This window comes from Narcine bancroftii, chromosome 4, assembly GCF_036971445.1.
Source record: "Narcine bancroftii isolate sNarBan1 chromosome 4, sNarBan1.hap1, whole genome shotgun sequence".
NCBI classification, from domain to species: Eukaryota; Metazoa; Chordata; class Chondrichthyes; order Torpediniformes; family Narcinidae; genus Narcine; species Narcine bancroftii.
The window spans coordinates 126,600,044-126,615,103 of NC_091472.1; the positions used below are offsets into that span (position 1 = coordinate 126,600,044).

The following is a 15,060-nucleotide window of genomic DNA, read 5'->3' on the forward strand; positions in this document are numbered from 1 at the left end:
TTAAAATGTGGATTTTATATTTGGAATGTATGGGTCTAGATGTTAAGTAAATTTTTATTTGTATTTAAAGATCTAAATAGTTGACAAACCACACAGTAGCCTGTTATGATCTTGTGTATGTTTTTTTAATTAAGCTCCAAGGGGGGAGGGTTATAAGGGGTGGGGTAGTTGGGAGGGGTAGGGGGTAGTATGGGGTAGTTTTAGGTTTTATTTTGTATATGTGTATTTTGTAAAACTTTCAATAAATTTTTCAACAAAAAGACTGTACAAAGACCTTACAAGACAGCTCTGAATTTTAACCCGGTCACTAGCAATGTGCTAACCACTGCACTAACTGTGCTCCCCATCATTCTTGAGAATGATCAGAATGGCAAACCTGGGGTTTCCTCAGGAAATAAAATGGCTTGGATAGAGCGTAGAAAGAGCAAGCAAGGGGGAGGTCCTTTCCCTAATTCCCTGAGCATCCATCATAAAACGCAGGAGCAATGATCAAATGGTTTCTTGATTAAATTTCACACAGAACCATCATGCTTATAGCTGTAAAATTAAAACTTCACCAGACAGATGAAAATCATTTCAATGCCAAATTGATTTAAGACTGAGAGACCTTTTCATGCTTTCATTTCAGAATAGTGCCGTTACATATCAGAAGAAAGTAAAATTAATTACAGGTAATTAGTTTTCAGTCATAAAAATCAAAAATGATGGAAGATTAAGAGTAATATATTTGAACATTTCTCATAATGATTAAGTTTCCTTGTCAGTAAAGGTGATTATTATATTTTAACGTGTTCCAGTTGTGAATCTCTCTCTCTCTCTCTCTCTCTCTCTCTTGGAGAATTTCTTTTGTATTTTTTCATGCATCCCATTCTTCTTAAATATTCTAACTTGATGACACCCACTTCAGCTTCACACTGAGGTCCTCTGCATCTTGTTCCACATTGTTTTTTCTCATCCTCTTTGATCTTGTCCTGAATTGTGTCTGTTTCCCATCCTATGTTGCTGGTGGAGAAGGCAAATTGAGAGTAGACAACATAGTGGAAATAGAGCAAGCCCCTTGGCAAGAAGACTGTTTTTAGGCTCGCAGACCACAATTTCCTGTATTAATTCCATATCCCTCTGTCTTGCTCATTCAAATGATTCTTATATTGTTACTTTTCCTGCCTCCATCACCTCCTCTGGTAACTCATTCCAGATACCAAGTACTCTTTTGTATGAAAAATTTACAGCTTAGATCCCCTGTAAACCTCCTCCCTCTCACCTTAAACATATGCCCTCTTGTTTTAGATATCTCTACCCTGGGTAGATATCTGTGCCTCTCATAATTTTCCTATTCCTATTCAACCTCCTTGATCCATGTTTTTTTTTTATTTTTTAAAAGCCTAACCAATCTTTCCTGATAAGCCTAACCAATCTTTCCTGATATCCCTCCAATCCAGGTAACACCTTTGCCAGTCTTTTGTGCTCTTCTCTTATAATGGAATGACCAGAGCTGTGCACAATATTCCCAAGTGCAACATGAAGTGTCTTAAGAAGCATGGGCTTTTCTCTTTGAAGTGACTAAGGATGAGAGGTGACTGAGTATATTATTATGAGGGGCTTGGGTAAGGTGGACAGTCAGCACGGCGACGATAGCAAAAATCAGATGACATCCGTATAAGGTGAGTGGAGGAAAGTTTAGGGGAGATGTCTATGGTAATTTTTTTAATACAAATTGATAGGGGCCAGGAGTGGTGGTGGAATCTGACAAAAACCTCGCATCGGCATGTAGATATCAGAAAAGTAGAGGGTCACGGGTGTGAGGTAGGGAAAAATTAGCTTGTTCATTGGGTGGCACAACATCGTGGGCTGAAAGGCTTGTTCTGTGCTGTAGTGTGCTATGTCCTCATTAAATTAAGTTAATTGCACTCTGAGTGGATGAGAGTGGTTTAATTCAGATGTAAACTTTTTTTTCCTGTTTGTTTCTTGCAGACAGCTCTTTCTCTACAATTTTTTAGCCATGACCAACACTGTATTTGGGAACAATACTGCCCGCTGGGTTTGCCCGAATGACCGGCAGCTCACTCTCAGAGCAAAGTAAGTTCCAAGATTATCTGTCTTAAGGAAATGCATGTGGAAGCCTTGGAATATTATGAAGCAAATTTTTTTTAAGCATCTCCCCTGCTCCTGCTGTGTTATCCAGTTGTTTTATCATTATCAAATCCTATTGAGACCCTCTCCATTAGTCAATTACCTATGTAAAGCGCCAAGCCATTTTCATAATACTTCTTCACTCTGCCCTGTGGAAAGTCGCAAAACCTTCACCTCTGTCCCTGAATCTGAATCCATTCCTTCCACAAGCTCGGATTTGGAAGGAATGGGAAAATAATTAGCATTTTGTGTGCATTCTGCCATTACTCCAAAATGTTAAAGAACTTCAGGGTGAGGGCAATTAGCGTACCTTTTAAATTGTCACCAGTTGGGTCCTATGGTATAAATCTCAGTAGCTGCTCAGGAAAAGCTAGCTCCTCTCTGGGTGACTTCTTGTTCACAATGACACAGCAGCATTCCCATGGTTAGATCAAGCTTCTGTCCAGCATTCCCACTGATAACTGGACTGGGCTCGTAATGAGCTGTAGGATATCTTGGAAAGAAAAAAATATTGAACTCTGTCATATTGACAGCAAGCAACTGGCAGGAGGGAAGTTCAATCACTCTCATTATCACTACTGAGAATCTCAAATGAAGAAATGCACTGCAAGTTTGGGTGCAGGCTGCCCTAGATCTATAGATGACTGCCACATAATGCCCCTCCTTTATGACAAGGAAGCATAGGAAGTATATCCATTGGGATACCTGTTGGACTGAAGGTGAATTTTCTCAAATATCAGGCACAGGTGTCATTGGTCCTCTAGGTCTCTGTTCATAGCATGTAACAAATTTCCTGGATTCCTAGCACAGAAGGCACCACATCACTAGATTAATTAGAGAGGACAGATTGCACCAGTTCCTCTGGGATACCAAGCAGCAGAGACAGATGACTGTGCCCTTTATTCTACATTCCACAAAGATCTGACATGAGAATTTGTGCTCTTCTGCTTTGGCGAAGGACACTTGCCTGCAGCTTGTACAGAAAGGAATTGGTGTTTGAATCATGTCATTATTTCACTGCACTTGAAGATTCCAATCTGCTTTAAAATCCAATGCAGATACAAAGACACGTGCTGCTAATTTTGACACACGTCTTGGAAAGTACTACTGCGATTATTTAGCATGAAAGCATTTTCTGCGCTCAAGCTACATTGGTATTATACTGCAGGTGCTTTTGAGATTGTAATCTTTAATCAGTCTGTTGCTGGTCTCTCAGCAAAAACCATGAATAATCCCATTCACCATTTGACAAGTTCCCATGATTAGTGTTTGGGAGATGCATGATTGCATGTTGGCTTCATGGTTGTTAACTTGAGTGACTGGACCGCATGCTTATAAGCGTTGTAAGCATACTTGGAAGTGTTCAGTAACCGACCGGTGTTATATTTCCAATAATACATACTGCCACAAAGCTACATGATTTTAAACAAAGATGACATGTATTTAATGTTGCATGATCTTGTTTTGATGCTTTGCATTGCGATAACACCAATTTTCGATAAGTAATTGAATCATGGCATTGAGTAAAAGACAGTGAGATCAAAATCAAGGGTCTTGGGTTAGGTTTGAAATATTTCTGCCGGAAAATCAATTTGGGAAAAAAAAATGCCACCTTTAAGGAAATTGGGGAGGTTTAAAGAGAGGTGGTAAAAGGTAAAAATCAACACCCATGCCTGAGTGGCAGGTAGATAGCAGAGCCTGATTATCTCTGTCCAGGCCCTTTAGCAGCCGATTCTGCATCAGTCTGGATTTGCTGCTCGTGGTACTCTCCATGGCTCCCATACCTGACATAGTTAAGAAAAGCTGGTGAATAACTGGTATATATGTTTTAATAACGTTGCCTGAAATTCCATCGGAGGTCCACGAGTTGGAAACTTTGAGCTGTGGACATGTTAAAGTGCACACAGATAAGGGAGCATGCATGATAATTTTTGTGGTCCTTTATTCTTTGCTGGCCCACTCCCATACATGGTCCAATACACAAAGCAGTGGGAAACAAAGCAAAATACATTAAGACAATTTTGGTAATAAATGGTGGACAATGATCTCCGTGGTGTCTCCCTCCCCCATTGCACCTACATCAACCTACCTTTTCACCACCTCATGCAACGCAAATCAGAGTAGTTTGGACTCCACAGTGCAATTATTTGTATGAATTCAAATTGAAATTACTGTGCAAAATGCCCATTGTAAGTCCATTGTGGGTTTCTGTAAGAATGCATATGGCTGTTGTACCTCTGAACACATTAAAGCAGCTCAACCTTGTGAAGATAGGTCATCACTTCAATAGCTGAAGCTCTAAGATTAGGCTTGTACTGCTTAATTTGTAAGGTGAATATTTTGTTCATATTATTAATAGGATCCAGCTGAGTCTGTAAGAAAGGCATAGGTCAAATTTAATATGAGAGTTGCAAATGAACAATCCTGGGCTTTTACTCAATCTGCTGTTCTGGTTGTAATAATGCAATGTTGTGGGAAAACTTTGTTATGCTGTGAAGTGGAATTTTATTTTAATTTTTCATTTCTTTCTTCAACAAATCCTCTGCCTAGTGAGAATGAACAGTAAGTAATATTTCTTCTATCTTGCACTGAAAATTTTCTTGGCATTTTATTAATATTTTCATACTGTATACATAGCAGTGGTGAATAAATAAAAACAAATATTAAGCATGTATAAACACAGGTGAGAAATCTGCCTCCAAAACCAGGGCCAATATCCCAGTTGATTATTGCACAATCTAACACCTATTCAGCTCATCAAGTTTGTCCTGCCATTCAATAGAAAATAGGGACAGGAGTAGGCCATTTGGCCCTTCAAGCCAGCACTGCAATCATGGCTGATCATCCACACAGTACCCATTCCTGCCTTCTCCCCATATCCCTTGACTCCATTATCTGTAAGAGCTCTATCTAACTCTTTCTTGAAAGCATCAAGAGAATTGGCCTCCACTGCCTTCTGAGGCAGAGCTTTCCACAGATCCACAACTCTCTGGATGAAAAGTTCTTCCTCAACTGTGTTCTAAATGGCTTACCCCTTCTTAAGCAGTGGCCTTTGGTTCTGGGCTCCCCCAACATTGGGAACATGTTTCCTGCCTCTAGCATGTCCAATCCCTTAATAATATATGCTTCAATCAGATCCACTCTCATCCTTCTAAATTCCAGTTTATACAAGCCTGGTCACTCCAATCTTTCAACATATGACAGTCCCGCTATCCCAGGAATTAATCACGTGAACCTATGCCGCACTCCCTCAATAGCAAGAATGTCCTTCCTCAAACTTAGAGACCAAAACTACACAGGTCTCACCAGGGTCCTGTACAACTGTGGAAGGACCTCTTTGCTCCTATACTCAACTCCCCTTGTTAAGAAGGCCAACATGCCATTAGCTTTCTTCACTGCCTGCTGTACCTACATGCTTTCTTTCAATGACTAATGAACAAGGACACCTAGATCTCATTGTACTTCCACTTTTCCTAAATTGACACCACTCGGATAGTAATCTGCTTTCATGTTCAATCCTGAAGTTGTCCCCTCTTGTCCTCTACTCTCCCAACCTGGGAAATAACCTTTCTACATCTACTCTGTCCATGCCTTTCACCATTCAAAATGCTAAGCCGTGTGGGAAGGGAAGAACATGAACCAAGTTGTCCATTTTGCCAAATTTGATTGATTTCAGGGGCTTTAGAATTGACCTTCCACAGCAGAATTAGGCCAGTGTAAACATTAGGCAGACTTCTTCAATGGTACTTCGTTAGCTCTACTTCTGATTGTGTTTTTGAATAGGTTGAGGCTGCGTGAATAAGTTGGCAACCACTCTTGAATGAAAGACAGCCTCTTAAGAAACATACCCCAGTTAGAACCAGTCTCTTCATAAAACAAGAAGAGAAACCTGACAGATCTGGAGACTAACCGGGATTGGAAACCCTATCTGTTAAATTGACATACCATTGAGTAATCCCTGTCAGGCAGATATTAGGTTCTGGAGAAATCTCCAGTTACTGTGCTTATTACCAAATCTCTTTAGGTTTCAGGCGACGCTATGGGACAATAAGGGATAATTCATCAGCTCAAACCTAAATTTAGTAACATCACCACACCCTTCCACCAGCACCACAAAGTATTAAATAAACCTGTATGTGACAACTTTTCTCCCTGGCCTTGCCTTCTGCAACAAAGACCATGTTACACTCTGACCTGCTGATAGTTAAATGTAGTAATTCTGTTCAGTATCAGTCACAATAAGAATCTTCCTCATCTTGGGGTGGGCTATAGTTAATTTGCAGCCAAAGATCTTGAGGGATCGAACCTCAAAATAGACAACTTTTTTTTAAAAAAAAAATTTTTGGCAACACACAAGGCATTATTTAACATGATCATAATTTATTTTATAATCATTTTGGTTAGTATTGCTTGTTTGATGCATTGACCTGCATTTCCCCAAATTCAGATTGTCCAAATGAAGAGAGCTGAATTGACTTAAAAATCGATGTCACTGACATACTTTCTAATTTTGGTAATCCATTAGGCCCAGAGGTTAAACTAAGGCAGTGTGTATGGTTAGCACAGGATGAGGTAAGAAGGTGGTTAACACAACAATACAAATGGGTGAAGTCATCAAGTTCTCTTCATAGCAGGTTTGGCCAAGATTAGTGTTCAAAATTCAAAACAACACTGGAAATCTTTTTTGAAAAATTGATCTCAGTTCTCTATTTTCATGTCAACTTTCTTCATGAATTCCATCATCTTTTGAGCAGCCTATGTTAAGTTGTTACAGTGAAATTGTCAATGAGGAAGGGGGACAAAAAAATGTCATTCACAGTTAGTGAAAATGACTCCAATATCCTGAGTATTTGTAGACTTGTTTCATAATATTCTGAGCATTATAATTTGTAATATCTTGATGTAGTAACTATTTTCAAGTGTATTGATTTTAATTGTTCTTATTTATACCTATTTCCCCTCGATACAGTCTCATGTTTTTGTATTTGACTTTTGTTTTCCAGCATTGTCAATAATGTGCTATGGGCTCCTGAGACAGGGTGTTCTGTGAAAAGGCATGCTTAGTTTCCCATAACTGATTCATAGAGGGTTACTTTGATCCATTATGACTGCCCTTTCCTGAGCAGTTTAACAAAAGCCAGAAAAAGTGATTGACAAAAATCAATCAGATGTGAAACATCTTTCTCTGTAACTTCCAGTACTGCACAAGTCCCTCTCACCCGTGACAGAATGGGCATTGGGAGAGCATACAAGGTGCTGTCTCTCTTTTTCCCTGTTCGTTCAATAGTAAATGGGATGCAGCTGCTTGACACCAAATAATTGTCAAAAGTGCTTTATATATTTTAATCCAATAAACTGCATACAAAACAAACTACAACTAATCAGTTGATAGTTGAGAATCATAGTGGATGTTATATATAAAGGTGCAAATGAATATGACAGAGGCTTCTGTACATCAAAGGCTGTAATGATTAAAACCTCACATTTTTTGAGATTTAGAGCTCTAATTCTCATTAGTGAGTTGACCCAAGTCCATGTGTCCAGGAATGGCAAGCTGGAAGTAAACAAGAAAATCTGCTGTTGCTGAGGTGTAGTGAAGCATACGAAAGTGGTGCAGAAACTCAGCAAGACGCACAGCATCCATAAAAATTAAAAAATATAGTCGGCATTTCAGGCCTGAGCCCTTCTTCAGGAATGCCAAAAAAAGTCAGATGCCAGGTGGGGATGGGAGGGGTTAAAACACAGGCTCACAGATAAGAGGTAATAGATGGATGATGGTGGGAGGGCAGCAGAAGAGGAGAGAGCAAAGGGCTAAAAAAAAGGAAAGGGGCAGGGAACTAGAGGAAGGGAAACAGAATGAATGAGGGAGAGAGAGATACTGGGGTGGGGGGTGGTCCTGAGTCCATCGACACAGTGCAGAGATCTTCAAGAAGTATTTTCTTTCATAAAGAAGTTCTATCTAATTAAAAAGCTGAAATGCATGTTTCAAAAATTATTTTAATAATTTTTGTCAATTACACTGGACAAGGAAGATTTTTCTTCCTAAACACTTTATGGATTTGGGCCTGATAATCACAAAAATCACCTTAAAACTTTCTTATCGTGTACAGGTTTTTATATATTACGTATTTTTGAAATTTCCTGTCATATTTTAAGTCTACTTCAAGCATAAAAACCATGAAGTGCGACATGTAATTGAAAATTCATTTTCTGCATTCTGACTTCTTTCCTGCTGATCAGTGATGAACATGGTGAACGGATTCACCTGGACATTGCAATCATGGGAAAACGGTATCAGGGTAACTGGAATCTGTCAATGTTGGCTGACTATTGCTGGTTACTGATATGAGTGGCATCAGATGCTGAGTACAAATGAAAATCAGCCGCAAAACATTATTAGGTCAGTTGAACTAACGCAATGTGTTAGCGTTGTTATGTGATTAAACCTGCTAAATTCAATAAAAGTTAATTTAATGTTTCTCCAATTTCCTGCATGATGCAGCAAATCTGAAATTGTGGCGGCACACCACTAAGCAGGTGAATCGGCCCCGCTTGTAATCCACACGGCGAGGCAGCTGGCCAAAATGGTGCCGTCGGGGGTTTCCCCTTCTTCTCAGCACAGGGCTCAGAAGCCCATGCTGGGGGACCACGTGACGCCTGGGTGACATCAGCACCCCCCCCCCCCACCTGCCAGCACGGTTCTCAGCCGGGTCGGGGCTAGAAGTACAAGTCCAGCCCAGCAGCCTGCAATAAATCAGTTCTGCTCACTGAACTCAATCCATCTGGTTGTGTGTTCTTTCAGTAGCAGTGTGGATGTCGCTACATTTGGTGACCCCGATTGGTTCAAACGTCTGTGAACCCATCATGAGCGAACTTGGGATCAGTGCTATAGCTGTCAAGCTGCCTGACTTCTGAGTTCAGGAGCCGGAGACCTGGTTCAGTTTCACCTCTGCCAGATTTCATCCGATATGACCAAATTCTACCATGTGGTGGCCGCCCTGGACCAGGCCACCGCCAAAGCACCCACCCACCTAAGACAAATATGAGACCATCAAGCGAGTGCTCACCGGATCCCTCAGACTACCCAGGTGCCAGCATGCCGCTCGGATGCTGCACCTCGACGCCTTGTGGGACAGGTCCCCGATGGAGCTGATGGAAGAGATGCTTGCACTCATGGGTGATCACACCAACTGCCCACTCTTTGAGTGCATTTTCCTCGATCATCTGCCCGAGGACATCCAGCCGTTACTGGCCCAAGAGAGCTTTACTGACCCCAGGAAGGTCGCTCAGAAGGTCCAAGAGCTATGGCTCGAGCGATTCCCGGAGGGCTCGGCAGTCCAACCGGTCATGAAGCACGGCCATGATCACGCCAAGCCTGCCCTTAGTGCTGCAGTAGAGCACCCGGCCACCAAGAGCATAACCAGGTGCATGGCATCCGCTCCAGGCCTCTCTTGCTTCTACCACTAGCACTGGGGAGCCAAGGCTCAGAAGTGTCATCAGCCCTGCTTGTTCCAGGGAAACGAGCAGGTCGGCCGCTGTTAATGGCTGCGCAGCTGGCCAAGAACACAGCCTTTTCTACCTGCAGGACTCAGTCAGCGGCCAGCGGTTCCTCGTCGTCATCCCAGCCACGGCCAGCAAGTCCAGGAACCGACCTCGAGAACCTTCCCTCCGTGCAGCCAACGTAACAGAGATTCAGACGTATGGAGACAAGACAGTCCAGTTCCATATTGGCTGACGAAAGTTCTCGTGGAGGTTCACAGTCTCGTCCCTTCCAACCACCATCCTGGCTGCCAATTTTCTCCTTGCCCACGGGCTTCTGGTGGACATTCGGGGAAGGTGCCTGGTGGACACCCGTACTTTCCAGGCCATTCGCCTCGACGCCTCCCACACAGAGCAGCCGCAGATGGCCACAATCAGCACGCCCAGAGACAAGTTCCAGTGAATCCTGGACGAGTTTCCGACCCTCCTCAAGCCACAGTTCTCCCCTACCTCGCCGCGCCACGAGATGTTCCACCACATCCCACCCAGGGCCCACTGGTTCACACCAAGGCATGCTGGCTTCCGCCTGACAAACTCCAGGTAACAATGGAGGAGTTTTCGCATCTGTTGGAGCTGGGGATCATTCGGCGGTCCGAAAGCCCATTGAGCTCGCCGCTCCACCTGTCCCGAAAGCCTCCAGTGGCTGGTGCCCCTGTGGAGACTATCAACGGCTCAACAAGATGACAGCTCCTGACCGTTACCCCATCCCTCACATCCAGGACTTTACGGCCAACCTGCATGGTGCTAGGGTTGACCTGGTGCAAATCCTGGTGCACCCTGAGGACATGCCCAAGACGGCCATCATCACCCACTTCGGCTTCTTCGAATTCCTTTTCATGCCATTCGGGCTCAAGAATGCCGCTCAGAACTTCCTGTGCCTCATGGACTCAGTGGGCAGGGACCTGGATTTCATCTTCATTTACTTAGACAACATCCTCGTTGCCAGCAGGGATCGGGCACAACACAAGGCCCACCTACGCACCCTGTTCTCCCGCTGGCCGACTTCAGCCTCACCAACCCAGCCAAGTGCCAGTTTGGGAAAGAGTCCATGCAGTTCCTGGGCCATACCATTATAGCCAAGGGAGCCATGCCCACCGCTATCAAGGAGTTCCCATGTCCGGACAATTTCAAGGGGCTGCAGGAGTTTGCGGGTATGGTCAACTTCTACAACCGATTCATCCTGGGAGCTGCGCGCATCATGCAGCCGCTATTTGCCCTCATCACAGCCAAGCACAAAACACTCACCTGGACCCCAGAGGCCTGCATTCAAAGCCACCGAGGATGCCCTTGCGAAGGCTACCATGGTCGTCCACCTGCACACCGACCTGCATATGGTTTTCTCCGTCGATGCCTCTGCCACAGCTGTCGGTGCTGTCCTGTCATTCTTCAGCCGGTTTCTCCACCCATCAGAGCGCGTATAGTGCTTTTGACCGTGAGTTACTGGGCATGTACCTGGCAGTGCGGCATTTCCGCTATTTCTTGGAGGGGGGGGACTTTTATCATCTTCACTGACCACAAAGCCCTCACCCAGGCACTCATGATGGCAAAGGACCTGGTCAGCCCGCCAGCAGCGTCACCTCTCCTTCGTGTCGGAGTTTACCACCGACATTCGGCACAAGGCGGGGAAGGACAATGTGGTTGCCGATGCACTCTCATAACCGGCCATCTGCGTGCTGACGCCCGGCCTCTACTTCGACCGGCTCGCCTGGGACCAGAAGTCTGACAAGGAGACGCGAGCCCTCAGGACTGCCATCACGGGCCTGAGGTTCCAAGACCTCCCGACTCTGAGCGGCGAAAGCACCGTCCTGTGCGATGTCTCCATGGGCACCCCGCGTGCGGCCAGTGGTTCCCCAGCAATGGCGCAGGCAAGTCTTCCATCACATCCACGACCTTTTGCACCCATCCATCACGTCCACGGTCCGGATGGTGGCGGAGCGGTTCGTCTGGCACGGGCTGCGGAAGCAGATGGCATGCTGGGCCAGAACATACACCCATTGCCAGATGTCCAAGGTACACAGGCACACCAGGGCACCCGTGCAAGAGTTCAAGCACGGTTCAGCCACATTCATGTGGACATAGTCGGGCCCTTACCCGTTTTCTGGGGCAACCGTTACCTGTTCAAGGTGATGGACAACACCACTCGTTGGCCCGAGGCGATGCCGGACGCCTCCACGGACTCCTGCTCCCGAGCACTGTTGGGTCACCCAGTTCGGCGTTCCGAATCACTTCACCAGTGATCAGGGCGCCCAGTTCGCATCTGCGCTCTGGGCACAGCTCGCCAGCAGGTTGGGAATCGAGCTACACCGCACCATGGCCTATCACCCGCAGGCCAATGGGCTGGTCGAGCGTCTGCACCACCACCTTAAGTCGACACTTATGGCCCAGCTCACCGATCCCGACTGGGTGGATGAACTGCCTTGGGTGCTCCCGGGCATCTGCTTCACGCCCAAGGAGGATCTGCAGGCGTCATCAGCTGAGCTGGTCTATGGGGCTCCGCTGGCACTTCCTGGTGAGTTCATCAATGCACCTCACAACCCCCAGCAGTCGCCGCATGAGCTGCTTCTCCACCTCCGGGCCCGTTTGGACTCCTTTGCACCCCCCCCGCCACCCAGACATGGCACACGGCCATCTCATGTCCCCAGCGAGCTGCTTTCCACAGAGTACGTTTTTATTCGGTGGGGCCTGCCTGTGGCACCTCTGGAGAGACCTTGCGATGGGCCATACAAGGTTGTCCAGCGTTCAGTGTCTACGTTCATGCTGGACATCAGCGGCAGGCGGGAATTGTTTACTGTGGACAGGCTGAAGCCAGCGCACCTCGACCCCACTGAACCAGTGATTGTGGCCCAACCCAAGAAACGAGGCCGCCCAGCTAAAATGGACATTGGCCAGTTCTGGGGGGGGCCTGTGTGGCGACACACCACTAGGTAGGCAAACCGGCCCCACTTGTAATCCACGCAGCGGGGCAGGCGGCCAAAATGGTGCCATCAGAGATTTCACTTTTATTTAAAAAGCTACTTGAGCAGAATTAAACCAAGATAGACTCTTGAATAAAGAACTCACTCTAGAAGTATAGCCATAGGATGGAGAAAATTGCTGAGGATTTTCTTCTCTGCAGCATTACTGGAATGTCTTCATGAATGAAAAGGGAAGGCAGGCCAGAAGCACACAGATTAATGAAAATGCCTGGCTATTCAGGGTATGGCATAGGAGTGCACAGAGGGTTCAGGTTGAGCCTCAACAGAGGAGCTCTGGTTGAAGGTGGCTGTGGATCCACACGGAAAACTTCAGGACATGTCCTTCAGTCATCCATGGAAACCATTTGCTTTGTACAAGTTCATAAAATGGTTTACATAGATTGGAGATAAGATTATCATTAGTGGGTAGTTTCAAGACCAAGTTATTTAAATTTGAAGTGATGGAAAAAGAATGTAATGGGGATGTGAGAGAAACTTTTTAATACAGATTACAGACATAACCTGACTGTAAGGGTGGTGTGAACAGTCACACAGATTTTTCTAAGGCAAATGGAGCTGGAACTTGCAGGAGAATAATTTAATGAGCTACAGAGGAACAATGTACAAGCTGAACTGATATAACTCTTAGATTGAGTGGCTGTCTGTGTTGTGACAATACAGTGATTTATTTCACACATGCAACAGATGGGTCAGGATTCTGATTTCCATATTCTCACTGTGCAGTCGGCAGGAGGGAGAGCCAATGTTTAGCCCATGTCAGCAGCTTCTGCTAGTCCAAGTTGAAAATTTGCACCTGAAGTTCCATAGCATCATTAAACATGAAGCATCGCTCTGTAAAGGAAATAATCGCATAATAAGAGTCATGAATCTCTGAAATAAGTGTTATTGAACTGATGCTGATCCATTATTCAAAATTTTGGCTTTGTCCACAACAAATTCATGTTAATGTAAATGCATTTCTCATTTATAGCCAGTTGGTGACAGCTTAAATGCTTGACAAGAGTAAATGGATATTATTTCATGTCACTGTGATGGCGTATTGCCACGTCTCCCAGAGCCTTCGGTTGTCAGTTATTAAATTCAAGAGGACAAAAAAGGTTCAGAATCTTTCAAAGGAAAGACAAGTATGTGACAGTTCGTTTGTCAAATCTACAAAAAAAAATTCCAAGGTGAATTACTGAATTTCTACTTTGTGGTAATACTGTCACCGTGTTCTTTATTAGTGTATAGTTAGTCAGTCCATTTTTTTGGCAATTGTCATCATTCGTTTCAGTAAGCCTATATCAATATTAGAATGGTTGAAAGTTGAGTGGAGTTTAGTTCCTCAGTTGCAGTTTGTCCACAGTTGACTACTTTTTGAGGTTGATATTATTTAAAGCTTTTAATAGTAGATCAATAATTTAAAGAACTTGTGGATTTTAACTGAAATTGTTTGCCACAAAATTTGGATTGTGAGCATCTTGTGGTATGGTTGGCATAACGGTTAGTGCATTGCCTTTACAGTGCCAGCGATCAGGACTGGGGTTTGAATCCTGCACTATCTCTGTAAGGAGATTCTCTCTGTGTCTGTGTGGTTTTTCCCCAGGGGTTCCAGTTTCCTCCCACCGTACCGGGGGGTTGTAGCTCAATTGGGTGGCACAGACTCATGCGCCAATAGGGCCTGTTCACTTGTTGAATGTCTAAATTTAAAACCTTTATCAAATCTGCATTGATGAGCATTGCAAATGTTCTTAGATGTACAAGTGGTATCTGTGGTGAGGGCACTCAATTGCTGTGCATGTCCCAACAGAAATAAGGCACAGCATGCAGATGGTGTTATATAGGTAATTAAAATTGCAGCAGTGATTTGATACCAGGGCTGGCATTGTGGGTCTAAACACACCAGCTAACATTTTCTTGCACCCACTGCCACAGGAAGAAGCCTTTATCAATACTTACAGGTCAGTTACTGGCTGACTGCTTTTGGCTCTTGCTTCAACACTGATTATTTGGCTTCCGAGCTCTGTGGAGGGCCCTGTACCAAGTCACAGCTTGACAGACCCCTTCATCAAAATTCAAGATTAATTTCACAAATTTTCTTCACTTTGCCATAAAGGCACACAAGAGGCACCATTAGTCTTGCATCCAAATCAGTAAGAGAACGGAAAGCTTTCTGGGAGGATTCCAGCGTTACTGGACATTTCATTTCCCACATTGGCTTTTTTTTCCCCCTACTGGCAACAATGAGAATCCTCGGTAGTCCTTGTGAGTGATCTGACCTCCAGCGAAGAGTTCCTTTCCTGTTCCCTGCTAAGCACATGCCGCTTGTGCTATTTATTGTCTCACCACAGGCAGAGCTAGTTCATTCCCATTGTCAAAATGATGCATGGTGAGAGATCAGACCAAATGGGTGATAAGCCGAAATAGAGTGATGAAT

General features: G+C 44.6%; 1 protein-coding gene across 1 annotated transcript in view; it reads left to right on the forward strand.

The window, feature by feature from the left end:
- Window positions 1-1,999: 1,999 nt before the first annotated feature.
- Window positions 2,000-15,060, forward strand: part of LOC138759952 (rabphilin-3A-like) — a 156,356-nt gene continuing 143,295 nt past the window's right edge. The window contains exon 1 of the mRNA XM_069930426.1: window positions 2,000-2,076. Coding sequence (XP_069786527.1) covers window positions 2,000-2,076 — 77 coding nt within the window. The remainder of the gene's footprint in view (window positions 2,077-15,060) is intronic.